Genomic DNA, 17,762 nt, shown 5'->3' with positions numbered 1-17,762 from the left:
TCCTCCATTTGACCATGGGCTGAAACTGACAGTCTAGTCCCCTTAACAGCCTCAGAGGCACTGAGACGCTAAGGAGTCAATAGGCCAAGTTGCTTTTCCCTCTGTCACTCTCAGTGCAGGAAGTTCTCAAGTTAAAATGTGTTTTCTCTACTAAATTGTGGCATTTACTTCCCTGGAAGGCTTTCAACCCTTTGTTCTTTTTCTTTTCTCTGCATAAAAACAAATAAAAATGCAGTTTGCAAATGCTGTGCAATCTCTGCTTTGTCCTGTTTTCATTTATCTGATTATCTTTTGAGATTTACTTTTGACGTAGCTGGATGTCTTCTCATAAGCCAATGGCTATGGTATAAAGCATCTTAATAAGTTCAATCAATACATATAGAAGAACTATTTTTTAAACATTCCGGATCTTGCAGCTTGAGTGGAGAGAGTGAGCAGTCAGTGGGGAGAGGAAGCCTAGGAGGCAGCTGGTCCACCTCTCAGAGAGAAAGGAGGGGCACTGCCCTCGCTGTGCCTTTTCCAGGGGAAACACATCCAAAGATCTGGGTGAGCCCATTACCAGGGAGACCCAGGATCCCAGGGCTGAGGGTCCAGACTGTCCCTACACAAGTGAAGCGGATCGCTGTCCTAGAAACAGGGCACCTGGCCTCTGATGCCTCTGTGCCCCTGCCCAGGCCTCCCCCAAGTTTCCTCCACCCTCCGCATCGTCCCGATGCCCACTCCTTCTACCCTAACCCAGGCTGAGGCTGCCTTATGGGAGAGTGGACAGAGCATGGTTTGGGAGCGGGACAGACCTGGATTTGAATCCTAGCTCTGCCCCAACACACTGAATGACCTTGAACTATTTAATCCCTCTAAACCTCAATTTCTCTACTTGTGAGAAAGGGGATACTGGGTTGACTAGGTGGCTATGAGTCTAAGATGTTGTGTATGAATTATCTAGCATGGAATAATCAATAAACAGAGCTATTGCTCCTTTAAAAAAAAAAATTCCAGATCTTGTGGGCCCTGCCAAGAAAAAGTTTTAGTAGATGAAAGAATTTTAAAGCTGAACTCGGTATTGATAGTCCTTTTAATTAGTATTCCCCTTGCATTTAATGTTTCCGAGCAGCTTACAACCATTCATCAGGTTTTTTATGTCAAACCTAGTGGACAAAATATATGGCCAAGCTCCATTTTCCAAATTGGGACATGGAGATTAAGGAAGATATATTTCTTCTCTAAAGCTATTATAACCAACAGAAAAAAAACTATTTTACTTTTTACTGCACTTGGGATAATTATACGAAGTCCCTGCCACATACTGGTCACTTCATTTTATTCTTTTTCCTTTTTCTCTAAAATCAACACAAGCACAATTATGTACAAAGTGTCTCCTGTGCTGTCCTTTATGGGGATAAGAAAGAAAGTTCCTGTCTCGAGGAATTTATAACCTATTTTTAAAGAAAACACATTAATCTCTAATAAAATATATAACCTCCGAGGAAATTTGAAGAAAATGATCCGGCCGGCATTATGGACATTGAGGGGCACCACTTCAGGTCCGAGTGACCTGGGGGGCTGCACATTGAAGCTTATTAAGATCTGGAAGGAGGAGAAGACATTCCAGACCAGGAGATGCCCACGGGCAAAAGATGAGCAGGCTTTACTAAGAAGACAGGGAACAGGACAACGAAGATGGAAAATAAATTTCAAGTAGAGGAAACTCTGTATTATAGCTTTGGAAATGAAACATAACACAGGTGCAGAGTTTGGAGAAAACAAATCCTACCATTTGCAACAACATGGATGGGGCTGGAGGGTATTATGCTCAGTGAAATAAGCCAGGAAGAGAAAGACAAGTATCAAATGATTTCATTCATCTGTGGAGTATAAGAACAGAGCAAAAACTGAAGGAACAAAACAGCAGCAGACTCACAAAACCCAAGAATGGACTAACAGTTACCAAAGGGAAAGGGACTGTGGAGGACGGGTGGGGAGGGAGGATAAGGGGGAAAATGGAGCATTATGATTACCACACATAATGTAGTGGGCAGGGGAGGACATGGGAAAAGCAGTATGTACAGAAAAGACAAGTAAAGATTCTATACCATTTTACTATGCTGAAGGACAGTGACTGTAATGGGATATGTGGCGGGGACTTGATAATAGGGGGAGTATAGTAACTATAATGTTGTTAAAGTAATTGTACATAAACGATATCAAAATATAAAAAGTACAGCATTCAGTCAGGAATAAGAGTGAAGCGTGGATCTCCTACCTTGCGTTGCTGAGCATCGGGGTCCGTGGCACTGACGGAGTTAGAGGCACACATCGAGCGAGTAAAGGAAGTAAAGAGCACCCTTGCCTCACCCAGAGGCTGGGGCGGCCCGGAGAAGCAGGCTGGAAGACAGACAGACAGAAAGAGAGACACTCCTCACGGATACCCAGTCGGGCTGTCAGGGTCTGATTCCAGACACGTGGGTCTTTGAGAAGCCGCTGAAGCGCATCCTCAGCCTAGACTCTCGCAGGTGCCCACGGCCTTCCTCAGTCCCTGGCGTCCAAGGAGATGCCTCGGAAGGGGAATCCTGGCCTCCACTCAGGTGACATTCCAGGCTCCCAAGGGAGACGGGGGATCCACTGAGGGAGATGCAGGGGAACCTGTCACTCGAGACTTTGAGATCGGCAGCCGGGCTAGTCCCATTTAAGTGGCTGACGAGCGCCCGATGTTGTGTGCCATAGACGGCTTCCTTCTATAAGGACAGTGAAAGAAAAGGCAGGCTTGGATGCTGATACTCACCTCCGAAGTTATCCCGGGTGAGCCCCCAAAATGATGCAGCTTCTCACACCACAAGGGTATGAAACTAGAAATAAATGACGCAAGTAAAACGAAAAAGTACACCATCACATGGAGGCTTAACAACATGCTCTTAAATAACGAACGGATCAATGACCAAATAAAAACAGAGATCAAGCGATATATGGAGACAAATGACAACAATTATTCAGTGATGCAAAATCTGTGGGACTCAGACAAGGCGGTGCTGAGAGGGAAGTATATTGCAATACAGGCCTACCTCAGGAAACAAGGACAATCCCATATATGCACTCTAAACTCAAAATTAACGAAACTAGAAAAAGAAGAACAAATGAGGCCCAAAGTCAGCAGGAGGAGGAACATAATAAAGATTAGAGCAGAAATAAGTAAAATCGAGAAGAATAAAACAATACAAAGAATCAGTGAAAACAGGAGCTGGTTCTTTGAGAAAATAAACAAAATAGATAAACCCCTCACCAGACTATTCAAGAAAAAAAGAGTCTCCACACATAAACAGAATCCGAAGTCAGAAAGGAAAAATCACTGTGGACACCACAGAAATACAAAGAATTATTAGAGAATACTATGAAAAATTACCTGCTAACAAACTGGATAACCTAGAAGAAATGGACAACTTTCTTGAAAACTACAATCTTCCAAGGCTAACCCAGGCAGAACAGAAAATCCAAACAGACCAATTACTAGCAATGAAATTGAACTGGTAATCAAAAAACTACCTAAGAACAAAACACCTGAACCAGATGGCTTCAACGCTGAATTTTATCAAACATTTAGTGAAGATCTAATAGCCATCCTCCTCAAACTTTTCCAAAAAGTAGAAGAGGAAGGAATACTTCCAAACTCATTCTATGAGACCTGAATCACCCTAATACCAAAAACCAGGCAAAGACACAATAAAAAAAGAAAATTACAGACCAATATCCCTGATGAACATAGATGCAAAAACACTCAACAAAATATTAACAAACTGACTTCAAAAATACATCAGAAAGATCATCCATCATCATCAAGTAGGATTTATTCCAGGGATGCAAGGATGGTACAACATTTGAAAATCCATCAACATCATCCACCGCATCAGCAAAAAGGAGGACAAAAACCACATCATCATCTCCACAGACACTGAAAACTTATTCAACAAAATTCAACATCCATTCGTGATAAAAACTCTCAACAAAATGGGTATAGAGGGCAAGTACCTCAACATAATAAGGGCCATTTACGACAAACCCACAGCAAACGTCATACTTAACAGAGAGAAGCTGAAAGCATTTCCTCTAAGATCGGGAACAAGACAAGGATGCCCACTCTAACCGCTTTTATTCAACATACTACTGAAGGTTCTCACCATGGCAATCAGACAAAACAGAGAAATACAAGGCATCCAGATTGGTAAAGAAGAAGTCAAACTGTCACTATTTGCAGATGACATGATATTGTACATAAAAAGCCATAAAGAATCCACTCCAAAACTACTAGAACTAATCTCTGAATTCAGCAAAGTTGCAGGATACAAAATGAATACACAGAAATCTGTTGCATTCCTGTACACTAATGATAAACTAGCAAAAAGAGTAATTAGGAAAACAATTCCATTCACAGTTACATCAAAAAGAATAAAATGCCTAGGAATCAACCTAATAAATGAAGTGAAAGGCCTGTACCCTGAAAACTATAAGACCCTCTAAACAGAAATTAAAGAGGACACTAATAAATGTAAACTCATCCCATGCTCTTGGCTAGGAAGGATTAATATTGTCAAAATGGCCATCCTGCCTAAAGCAATCTACAGATTCAAAGCAATCCCTACCACATACCAACAGCATTCTTCAATGAACTGGAACAAATAGTTCAAAAATTCATATGGAACCACAAAAGACCCAGACTAGCCAAAGCAATCCTCAGAAGGAAGAATAAAGCAGGGGAAATCTCACTTCCCAAATTCAAGCTCTACTACAAAGCCACAGTAATGAAGATAATTTGGTGCTGACACAAGAACAGACCCATAGACCAGGGGAACAGAATTGAGAGTCCAGATATTAACGCAAGCATATATGGTCAATTAATATACGATAAAGGAGCCATGGATACGCAATGGGGAAATGACAGCCTCTTCAACAGCTGGTGTTGGCAAAACTGGACAGCTACATGTAAGAGAATGAAACTGGATTATTGTCTAACCCCATATACAAAAGTAAACTCAAAATGTATTAAAGAAAGACCTGAATCTAAGTCATGAAACCGTAACACTGCTAGGTAAAAAAAACACAGGCAAAAGTCTCTTAGACATAAACATGAGGAATTTCTTCAGGAACATATCTCCCCAGGCAAGGGAAACAAAAGCAAAAATAAACAAGTGGCACTATATCAAACTAAGAAGCTTCTGTACAGCAAAGGACACCATCAGTAGAAGAAAAAGACATGCTACAGTATGGGAGAATATATTCACAAATGACATATCCGATAAGGGGTTGACATCCAAAATATATAAAGAGCTCATGCACCTTAACAAACAAAAAGCAAATCATTCAATTAAAAAATGGGCAGAGGACCTAAACAGACAATTCTCCAAAGAAGAAATTCAGATGGCCAACAGACACATGAAAACATGCTCCACATCGCTAATCATCAGAGAAATGCAAATTAGAACCACAGAGACATATCATCTCACATCAGTTAGGATGGCCAACATCCAAATCACACACAACAACAAATGCTGGCGAGGTTGTGGAGAAACTGCTGGTGGGAATGTAAACTAGTTCAACCATTGTGGAAAGCAGTATGGAGGTTCCCCAAAAAACTCAAAATAGAAATACCATTTCATCCGGGAATTCCACTGCAGAAATTTACTTAAGAATGCAGTTTCCCAGACTCAAAAAGACAGATACACCCCTGTGTTTATCACAGCACTATTTACAATAGCCTAGACATGGAAGCAACCTAAGTGTCCATCACTAGGTGAATGGATAAAGAAGATGTGCTCCATATATACAATGGAATATTATTCAGTGATAAGAAGAAAACAAATACTAACACTGGCAACAGCATGGATGGAGCTAGAGGGTATTATGCTCAGTGAAATAAGCCAGGCGGAGAAAGACAAGTACCAAGTGATTTCCCTCTTTTGTGGAGAGTAACAACTAAGAAAAACTGAAGGAAAAAACACCAGCACACTCACAGAACGCCCTGCCTGGCGGCCGCATCCCACAAAACCCACCGCCCCCACCGCCCCGCTCCAAAGGGGTCCCCGCGCCAGCGCCCGTCCTACCTTGAACCAGCGCCTGGAGCAAGTGCAGCTAGAGCGTCACGAGAGGCCACCACCCGCGCCGCCCGCCTGCGCTCAACTTTGGAGTCGGCCACCCGCCGCGCCGCCGCCGCTCGGGGCCAGGCGGGGACCCCCGCGGGCCATACTGAGGGGCGGCCGTCGCCTGCCTCCGGCCCCAAGTCCTCACGCGCTCGCGGGGCGGCCCGATATCGGGCGGCAGGCCTCGCGGGACAAGGCGGCGGCGGCGGCGAAGTTGTCAGCAGGGAAATTCCGTCAGACCGCCTTCAGCAGCCCCGCAGCCAGGGCGCCCGGGCCGCGCCGCGCCTCCCGAGGAGTCCGACTGGAGCAGAGGAGACGCCGGTTCTGCCTTCCTCCCCGCCCAGCGCAGAGGAGAAAGTGCCCCGCACAGGGCGCGCGCCGCGGCCGCCGCGGCCGCTGAATGGCCGAGGGGAGGAGGCTTGAGGTCCCGCGTCAAGCCCCCACCCCCTCGCCTATTTTCTAACTCGCCTGGTCTCCCGCTTGGAATTTCGCGCACAGCCGCGAGGCCGGGGCGGCTTCCTGCGCCGCTTCGCCCCCTAGTGACGTGCGGCAGGCCCTGCAGGCACTGCTGTCCTTGACCCTTTGGTAACCACGAATCCAAAGCCTGCAAAGGCAGTTAGGTACACAACTACCGATAATCACTCTAAACGCAAATTAACTGAATGCAGCAACCAAAAGTCACAGAGTTAGAGTGGATAAAAAAGCAAGACCCAGCTATATGCTGCCTACAAGAGACTCACTTCAAACCCAAAGGCTAAAAGTGAAGGGATGGATAAAGATATTTCATGCAAACAATAGGGAGAAAAAAAAGGAGTTGCAGTATTTGTATCAGCCAGCCAAATAGACTTCAAAACAAAGAAAGTTATAACAAGAGAGAAAAGAACGACATTCCATAATGATAAAGGGATCAGTAGAATAAGAGGATATAACCATTATAAATATCTATGCACCCAACACAGGAGCACCTACATATGTGAAACAAATACCAACAGAATTCAAGGGGGAAATAGAATGCAATGCATTCATTTTAGGAGACTTCAACACACCACTCACTCCAAAGGGCGGATCAACCAGGCAGAAAATGAGTAAGGACACAGAGGCACTGAACAACATCCTAGGAACAGATGGATCTAACAGACATCTACAGAACTCTACACCCAAAAGCTGCAGGATACACATTTTTCTCAAGAGCACATGGAACATTTTCCAGAATAGATCATATCCTAGGCCACAAAAAGAAACTCAGTAAATTCAAAAAGATTGAAATTCTACCAACCAACTTCTCAGATCACAAAGGTATGAAACTAGAAATAAATTGTAAAAAGAAAACGAAAAGGCACACAAACACATGGAGGCTTAACAACATGCTCCTAAATAATCAATGAATCAATGACCAAATTGAAACAGAGATCAAGCAATATATGGAGACAAATGAAAACAGCACAACGACCCAACTTCTTTGGGACACAGCGAAGCAGTTCTAAGAGGAAAGTACATAGCACTCCAGGCCTATTTAAAGAAGGAAGAAAAATCCCAAATGAATAGTCTAATTTCACAATCACTGAAACGGGAAAAAGAAGAACAAATGAGGCCCAAAGTCAGCAGAAGGAGGGAAATAATAAAGACAAGAGAATAAATAAATAAAATTGAGAAGAATAAAATAGAAAAAAATTAATGAAACCAAGAGCTGGTTCTTTGAGAAAACAGACAAAATAGATAAACCCCTAGCCAGACTTATTAAGAGGACAAGAGAATCTGTACACATCAACAGTATCAGAAATGAGAAAGGAAAAAAATCACTATGGACACAATAGAAATACAAGGTTTATTAGAGAATACTACGAAAATCAATATGCTAAGAAACTGGGTAGACTAGAAGACTTGGACAACTTCGAGAAAAATACAATCTTCCAAGACTGACCAAGGAAGAAACATAAAATCGAAACAGACCAATCAACAGCAACAAAATTGAATTGGTAATCAAAAAACTATCCAAATACAAAATCCACCTGGACCAGATAGATTGACTGCTGAATTCTGTGAGACATTTAGAGAAGACATACTACCCATTCTCCTTAAAGTTCTCCAAAAAACAGAAGAGGAGGGAACACTCCCAAACTCATTCAATGAAGCCAGCATCACTCAAGTACCAAAATCAAGCAAAGACGCTACAAAAAGAGAAAACTACAGACCAATATCCCTGATGAACATAGATGCAAAAATACTCAACAAAATATCTGCAAATAGAACTCAAAAATACATCAAAAGGATCATACACCATGACCAAGTGGGATTCATCTCAGGGATGCAAGGATGGTACAATATTCTAAAATACATCATCATCATCCACCACATCAACAAAAAGAAAGAAAAATACCATATGATCATCTCCATAGATGCTGAAAAAGCATTTGACAAAGTTCAGCAGCCATCATGATAAAAACTCTCAACAAAATGGGTATAGAGGGCAAGTACCTCAACATAATAAAGGCCATATATGACAAACCCACAGCCACCATTATACTTAACAGCAGGAATCTGAAAGCTTTTCCCCTAAGGTTGGGAACAAGCCAAGGATGCCCGCTCTCCCCACTTTTATTCAACATAGTATTGAGCGTCGTAGCCACAGCAATCAGATAACACAAAGAAATACAAGGCATCCAGATTGGTAAGGAAGAAGTCAAACTGTCACTGTTTGCAGATGACATGATGTCGTATATAAAAAACATTAAAGAATTCACTCCAAAACTACTAGAACTAATATCTGAATTCAGCAAAGTTACAGGATACAAAATGAATACACAGGAATCTGTTGCATTCCTGTACACTAATGATGAACTAGCAGAAACAGTATTCAGGAAAACATTTACATTCACAACTGCATCAAAAAGAATAAAATACCTAGGAATAAATCTAACCAAGGAAGTGAAACACTGATACCCTGAAAACTACAAGACAATCTTAAGAGAAATTAAAAAGAACACTAATAAATGGAAATTCATCCCATGCTCTTGTGTAGGAAGAATTAATATTGTCAAAATGGCCATCCTGCCTAAAGCAATCTATAGATTCAATGCAATACCCATCAAAGTACCAACAGGATTCTTCAATGAACCAGATACATTTTTATGAGGTAAAACATACAGCATTTCATCAGGAATAAGAGCGAAGCGTAGATCTCCTACCCTGCGGTGGTGAGCAGCGGGTTCCATGACTTTGATGAAGTTAGAAGAGAGTTAGGGACGCACCCCCGCCTCACTCAGAGGCCAGGGCGGCCTGGAGAAGCAGGCTGGAAGTCAGGCAGACAGAAAGAGAGACACTCCTCATGGATACCCAGTCGGGCTGTCGGGGTCTGATTCCAGACACGCGGGCCTTTGTGAAGCCGTTGAAGCGCATCCTCAGCCTAGACTCTCGCAGGTGCCCACGGCCTTCCTCAGTCCCTGGCGTCCAAGGAGATGCCTCTGAAGGGGAATCCTGGCCTCCACTCAGGTGACTTTCCCGGCTCCCAAGGAAGACGGGGGATCCACTGAGGGAGATGCAGGGGAACCTGTCACTCGAGACTTTGAGGTCAGCAGCCGGGCTAGTCCCATTTAAGTGGCTGATGAGCACCCAATGTTGTGTGCCATAGACGGCTTCCGTCTATAAGGACAGTGAAAGAAATGGCAGGCTTGGATGCTGATAACTCACCTGCGATGTTATCCTGGACGAGCCTCCCAAAACAATGCTGGGGTTCTTCTTGTATGCGGAGGTGAAGAATGAACTTAGCGAACACCCAAGCCAAGGTAGGAGAGGTTTTTAGTGAGATATACAGTGAGAGGACAGAGCTCCTGGCTCCCTGCACCAGGAGGGGACAAGAGAGCCCATAGTTGTGCATTGTCTAGGGGTTTTATAAGCAGTTGAGGATTTTTGGGAACTGGATAAAGACTTAACAGTGTGGACTTGTTAAGTGGTCCCTGAATATTTAAAATTAACGTAACAAACGAAATTTACTGCTCTGGTTTCTCCCTGGGATATTGGCGTCTTGGTCGGGGAGCATATCAGACAAGGCCGCCCGCCCAGTCCACAAGGTGGGCTGAGTTATTGTCTGTCTGCTAAAGCATAAGTTAAGAATCTTACTACTTCTTCACTCTGAAGCAGAAAGGTAAATCCCAGATATCACAGTAGCTCCTCTCCTGACAGTAAATTAAGTGCAACCAACAGAGCCATACAGATTTGACAAGTCAGAACATCAAATCTGGGTGGAGCATCAAAACAACTGAGACTGGATTAAAGACAGCGGCGTGAGAGGTGAGACAGAGACCCCCTCCAAAACCACATATAATACGAAATATAATTAACACAACTAGTCCTGAAAGAGCACCAGTAAAGAGGGCTGCACCAGACTGCATACACCTGGAGAAGAGAGCGGACTTCATGAAACAGGGCACCAGCACCACTCCCCTGCCACCCCCGACACGGCTCCAGGGGCTGAGCAGCTCCAGAGAGGAGAGCTTCTGTTCACTAGAGGGCGCCACATACAAATCGTCAAAGGACCCTGGTTCAAAGCAAAATCTCACCACCAGAGAAAGGACTGAGACTGAATTAATAAATCTTTCTGAAAGAGATTTCAAAATAAAAATCATAAACATGCTCATGGAGGTACAGAAAAATATTCAAGAACTCAGGAAAGAATTTAGGACGGAGATTCAATCGTTGAAATTCAATCGTTGAAGAGCACAATGGAGGGTATTAAAAGCAGATTAGACTTGGTGGAGGAGACGATAAATGAAAATACAAACTAGGGAAGAGGAACATAAAGAAGCTGAGGCACAGAGAGAAAAAAGTATCTCTAGGAATGAAAGAATACTGACAGAAATGTGTGACCAATCCAAATGGAACAATATTCGTATTACAGGGGTGCCAGAAGAAGAAGGAGAGAGAGAAAGGGATAGAAAGTGTCTTTGAGGAAGTAATTGCTGCACACTTACCCAATATGGGAGGAGAGAGTCTCTCAGTCCATGGAGGTGCACAGATCTCCCAACACAAGGGAAAACCCATCAGGCTATCATCAGACTTATCAGAAGAAACCTTACAGGATAGAAGAGAATGGCATGATATATTTAATGTAATGTAACAGAAAGAAGGGCCTTGACCTAAGAATACTGTATCCAGCATGACTATCATTTAAATTTGAAGGAGGAATTGAACAATTCCCAGACAAGCAAAAGTTGAGGAAATTTGCCTCCCACAAACCACCTCTACAGGATATTTTAAAGGGACTGCTATAGATGGAAGCACACCTAAGGCCAAATAGATGTCACCAGAAAAAACAAAATCACAGCAAAGAAAGCAGACCAACCAAATACTAACTAAAGGCAAAAAAATAAAATCAACTATCCATAAAAGCAGTCAAAGGAAACGCAAAGGAGTACAGAATAGAACACCTAACATATAAAGAATGGAGGAGGAAGAGTAAGAAGGGAGAGAAATAAAGAATCATCAGACTGTGTTTATAAATAGCCTAATAAGAGAGTTAAGTTAGACAGTCAGATAGTAAAGAAGCTACCCATGAACCTTTGGTAACCACGAATTCAAAGCCTACAACGGCAATAAGCACGTATGTTTTGATAATCACCCTAAATGTAAATGGACTGAATGTATCAACCAGAAGACACAGAGTAACAGAATGGATAAAAAAGCAAGACACATCTACATGCTGCTTACAAGAGACTCACCTCAAACCCAAATACATACACAGACTAAAAGTGAAGGGATGAAAAAAGATATTTCATGCAAACAACAGGGAGAAAAAGCAGGTGTTGCAGTACTGGTATCAGACAAAATAGACGTCAAAACAAAGAAAGTCACAAGAGATAAAGGAGGACATTACATAATGACAAAGGGCTCAATCCTACAAGAGGATATAACCATTATAAATATATATGCACCCAATACAGGAGCACCAACATATGTGAAACTAATACCAACAGAATTAAAGGAGGAAATAGAAGGCAATGCATTCATTCTACGAGACTTCAACACACCACTCACTCCAAAGGACAGATCCACCAGACACAAAATAAGTAAGGACACAGAGGCACTGAACAACACACTAGAACAGATGGACCTAATAGACATCTATAGAACTCTACACCCAAAAGCAACAGGATACACATTCTTCTCAAGTGCACATAGAACATTTTCCAGAAGAGACCACATACAAGGCCACAAAAAGAGCCTCAGTAAGTTCCAAAAGATTGAAATTCTACCAAGCAACTTCTCAGACAACAAAGGGATAAAACTAGAAAAAAATTGTATAAAGGAAGCAAAAAGGCTCACAAACACATGGAGGCTTAACAATATGCTCCTAAATAATCAATGGATCAACGAACAAATCAAAATAGAGATCAAGCAATATATGGAAAAAAGGACAACAACAACACAAAGGCCCAACTTCTGAGGGACGCAGCCAAAGCAGTTTTAAAAGGAAAGTATATAGCAAACCAGGCCTATTTAAAGAAGGAAGAACAATCCCAAATGAATAGTCTAAAGTCACAATTATCGAAATTGGAAAAAGAAGAACAAATGACACCTAAAGTCAGCAGAAGGAGGGACATAATAAAGATCAGAGAAGAAATAAAATTGAGAAGAATAAAACAATAGAAAAAATCAATGAAACCAAGAGCTGGTTCTTTGAGAAAATAAACAAAATAGATAAACCCCTAGCTAGACTTATTAAGAGAAAAAGAGAATCTACGCACATCAAAATAATCAGAAATGAGAAAGGAAAACTCATGAAGGACCCCACAGAAATATAAAGAATTACTAGAGAATACTATAAAAAACTATAAGATAACAAGCTGGTAAACCTACAAGAAATGGACAACTTCCTAGAAAAATACAACCTTCCAAGGCTGACCAAGGAAGAAACAGAAAATCTGAGCAGACCAATTAACAGCAATGAAATTGAAGTGGTAATCAAAAAACTACCCAAGAGCAGAACTCCCGGGCCGGAAGGATTGACCGTGGAGTTTTATAAGACATACAGAGAAGACATAATGCCCATTCTCCTTAAAGCTTTCCAAAAAATAGAAGAGGAGCGAATACTTCCAGACTCATTCTATGAAGCCAGCATCACGCTAATACAAAAACCAGGCAAAGATCCCAACAAAAAAGAAAATCACAGACCAATATCCCTGATGAACATAGATGCAAAAATAATCAATAAAATATTAGCAAGATGATTTCAAAAATATATCAAGAGGATCATACACCGTGATCAAGTGGCATTCATCTCAGGGATGCAAGGATGGTACAACATTCGAAAATTCATCAACATCATCATCCACCACATCAACAAAAAGGAGGACAAAAATCACCTGATCATCTCCATAGACGGGGAAAAAGCATTCGACACAATTCAATATCCATTCATGATAAAAACTCTCAACAACATGGGTACAGAGGGCAAGTACCTCAACAGAATAACAGCAATATAGGAAAAACCCACAGTCAACATGATATTGAACAGCGAGAAGCTGAAAGCTTTTCTGCCAGATCGGAAACAAGACAGGGAAGCTCCCACTCCATGTAGTACTAGACACTGTATTGCTAGTACTGGAGGTCCTAGCCATGGCATTTACACAAAACACAGAAATACAAGGAATCCAGATACGAAAAGAAGAAGTCAAACAGTCACTATTTGCAGATGACATGATATTGTTCATAACAAACCCTGAAGTCTCCACTCCAAAACTACTAGAACTAATATCGGAATACAGCAAAGTTGCAGGATACAAAAATTAATGCACAGAAATCTGACCCTTTCCTATACACTAACGAGGAACTAATGGAAAGAGAAATCAGGAAAACAATTCCATTCATAACTGCATCAACAAGAATAGAATACCTAGGAATAAACCTAACCAAGGAAGTGAAAGACCTATACCCTGAAAACTACAAGACACTCTTCAGAGAAATTAAAGAGGACACTAACAAACGGAAACTCATCCCATGCTCTGGGCTAGGAAGAATTAATATTGTCAAAATGGCCATCCTGCCGGAAGCAAACTACAGATTCAATGCGATCCCTATCAAATCATCAACAGCATTCTTCAACGAACTGGAGCAAATAGTTCTAAAATTCATATGGAACCAGAGAAGACCCCGAATAGCCAAAGCAATCCTGAGAAGTAAGAATAAAGTCGGGGAGGGGAGATCTTGCTCCCCAACACCAAGCTCTACTACAAAGTCACAGTAATAAACAAGACAATCTGGTCCTGGTGCAAGAACAGAGCCAAAGACCAGTGGAACAGCATAGAGTCTCCAGACATTAACCCAAACATATATGGTTAATTAATATACGATGAAGGAGCCACGGATATGCAATGGGGAAATGACAGCCTCTTCAATATCTGGTGTTGGCAAAACTGGACAGCTACATGTAAGAGAATGAAACTGGATCACTGTCTTACCCCATACACAAAAGTAAATTCGAAATGGATCAAAGACTTGAATGTAAGTCATGAAAAAATAAAACTCTTAGGAAAACACATAGGAAAAATCTCTTAGACATAAACATGAGTGACCTCTTCTTGAACATATCTCCCCGGGCAAGGGAAACAAAAGCAAAAATGAACAAATGGGACTATATCAAGCTGAAAAGCTTCTGTACAGCAAAGGACACCATCAATAGAACAAAAAAGTATCCTACAGTATGGGAGAATATATTCGTAAATGACAGATCCGATAAAGGGTTGACATCCAAAATATATAAAGAGCTCACACACCTCAACAAACAAAAATCAAATAATCCAATTAAAAAATGGGCGGAGGAGCTGAATAGACAGTTCTCTAAAGAAGAAATTCAGATGGCCAACAGACACATGAAAAGATGCTCCACATCGCTTGTCATCAGAGAAATGCAAATTAAAACCAGAATGAGATATCACCTCACACCGGTAAGGATCGCCACCATCCAAAACACAAACAACAACAAATGTTGGTGAGGTTGTGGAGAAAGGGGAACCCTCCTACACTGCTGGTGGGAATGTAAATTAGTTCAACCATTGTGGAAAGCAGTATGGAGGTTCCTCATAAAGCTCAAAATAGAAATACCATTTGACCCAGGAATCCCACTCCTAGGAATTTACCCTAAGAATGCAGCAGCCCAGTTTGAAAAAGACAGATGCACCCCTATGTTTATCGCAGCACTATCTACAAGAGCCAGGAATTGGAAGCAACCTAAGTGTCCATCAGTAGATGAATGGATAAAGAAGTGGTACATACACACAATGGAATATTATTCAGCCATAAACAAATCCTACCATTTGCAACAACATGGATGGCGCTAGAGGGTATTATGCTTAGTGAAATAAGCCGGGCGGAGAAAGACAAGTACCAAATGATTTTACTCATATGTGGAATATAAGAACAAAGGAAAAACTGAAGGAACAAAACAGAAGTAGAATCACAGAACCCAAGAATGGACTAACAGTTACCAAAGGGAAAGGGAATGGGGAGGATGGTTTGAAGGGAGGGAGAAGGGGGGTAAGAAGAAAGGGGGCCTTATGATTGGCATGTATAATGTCGGGGGGGGCACGGGGAGGGCTGTGCAACACAGGGAAGACAAGTAGTGATTTTACAGCATCCTACTATGCTGACGGACGGTGACTTTAATGGGGTTTGTGCAGGGGACTTGGTGATGGGGGACATCTAGTAAACATAACGTTCCTCATGTAATTGCAGATTGTAGATTAATGATACCAAAAAAACCCCCCCAAAAAACAAAAAACACACAACAAAAAAAAAGCAGTTGTTGCACTACTTGTATCAGACAAAATTGACATCAAAACAAAGAAAGTAACAAGAGATAAAGAAGGACATTACGGAATGGTAACGGCAGCAGTCCAACAAGAGGATATAACCATTATAAATATATGTGCACCCAACACAGGGAGCATCGATACATGTGAAACAAATACTAACCGAATTAAAGGGGGAAATAGAATGCAATGCATTCATTCTAGGAGACTTCAACACACCACTATCTGAAAGGTCAGATCCACCAGACAGACAATAAGTAAGGACACAGAGGCACTGAACAAGACACCAGGAACAGATGGACCAGACAGACATCTACAGAACTCTACACCCAAAAAGCAGCAGGATACACATTCTTCTCAAGTGCACACAGAACATTTTCCAGAATAGACCACATTAGTAGGCCACAAAAGGAGCCTCAGTAAATTCAAAAAGATTGAAATTCTACCAAGCAACTTCTCAGATCAAAAAGCTATAAAACTGGAAATAAGTTATACAAAGAAAACAAAAAGGCTCACAAACACATGGAGGCTTAACGACATGCTGCTAAATAATCAATGGATCAATGACCAAATTAAAACAGAGATTAAGCAATATATGGAGACCAACAAATGACAACAACAGCACAAATCCCCGACTTCTGTGGGACGTAGCGAAAGCAGTTCTAAGACGAAAGTATATAGCAATCCAGGCCTGTTTAAGGAAGGAAGAACAATCCCAAATGAATAGTCTAAAGTCACAATTATTGAAACTGGAGAAAGAACAACAAATGAGGCCCAAAGTCAGCAAAAGGAGGGACATAATAAAGATCAGAGAAGAATAAAACAATAGAAAAAAATCAATGAAACCAAGAGCTGGTTCTTTGAGAAAATAAACAAAATAGATAAACCCCTAGCCAGACTTATTAAGAGAAAATGAGAGTCTACACACATAAAGAGAATCAGAAATGAGAAAAGAAAAATGACGACAGACCCCACAGAAATACAAGCAATTATTAGAGAATACTATGAAACTCTATATGCTAACAAACTGGATAACCAAGAAAAAGTGGAGAACTTCCTAGAAAAATGCAATCTCCAAGACTGACCCAGGAAGAAATAGAAAACCTAAGCAGACCAATTATCAGCAAAATGAAACTGAATCGGTAATCAAAAACCTGCCCAAGAACAAAACCCCCGGGCCAGACGGATTGACCGCTGAATTCTATCAGACATATAGAGAAGACATAGTACCCATTCTCCTTAAAGTTTTCCAAAAAATAGAAGAGGACGGAATACTTCCAAACTCATTCTATGAAGCCAGCATCACTCTAATACCAAAACCAGGCAAAGACCCCACAGAGAAGAAAATTACAGACCAATATCCCTGATGAACATAGATGCAAAAATACTCAACAAAATATTAGCACATCAAATTCAAAAATACATCAAGAGGATCACACACCATGATCAAGTGGGATTCGTCTCAGGGATGCAAGGATGGTACAACATTTGAAAATCCATCAATATCATCCACCACATCAACAAAAAGGAGGACAAAAACCATAGGATCATCTCCACACACGCTGAAAAAGCATTCGACAAAACTCAACATCCATTCATGATAAAAACTCTCAAAAAAATGGGTATAGAAGGCAAGTACCTCAACATAATGAAGGCCATATATGACAAGCCCACAGCTAACATCATACTTAACAGCGAGAAGCTGAAAGTTTTTCCTCTGAGATCGGGAACAAGACAGGGATGCCCACTCTCCCCACTGTTATTCAACATAGTACTGGAGGTCCTAGCCACGGCAATCAGACAAAACAAAGAAATACAAGGCACCCAGATTGGTAAA

The 17,762-nt window shown here is 41.5% G+C and overlaps 1 protein-coding gene across 1 annotated transcript in view; it reads right to left on the bottom strand.

The window, feature by feature from the left end:
- LOC130679732 (uncharacterized) overlaps positions 1–9,518 on the bottom strand; it is a 36,000-nt gene extending 26,482 nt beyond the window's left edge. Inside the window, exons 1-4 of the mRNA XM_057489170.1 lie at positions 9,487–9,518; positions 6,087–6,365; positions 2,780–2,843; positions 2,261–2,382 (exon numbers count right to left, since the gene is read on the bottom strand). Of these exons, the coding sequence (XP_057345153.1) occupies positions 2,261–2,382; positions 2,780–2,843; positions 6,087–6,365; positions 9,487–9,518 (497 nt within the window). The remainder of the gene's footprint in view (positions 1–2,260; positions 2,383–2,779; positions 2,844–6,086; positions 6,366–9,486) is intronic.
- Between the last annotated feature and the right edge of the window lie 8,244 nt (positions 9,519–17,762).

Source organism: Manis pentadactyla, chromosome 12 (assembly GCF_030020395.1).
Source record: "Manis pentadactyla isolate mManPen7 chromosome 12, mManPen7.hap1, whole genome shotgun sequence".
NCBI lineage: Eukaryota > Metazoa > Chordata > Mammalia > Pholidota > Manidae > Manis > Manis pentadactyla.
This window is presented reverse-complemented; position numbering and strand designations above follow the sequence as displayed.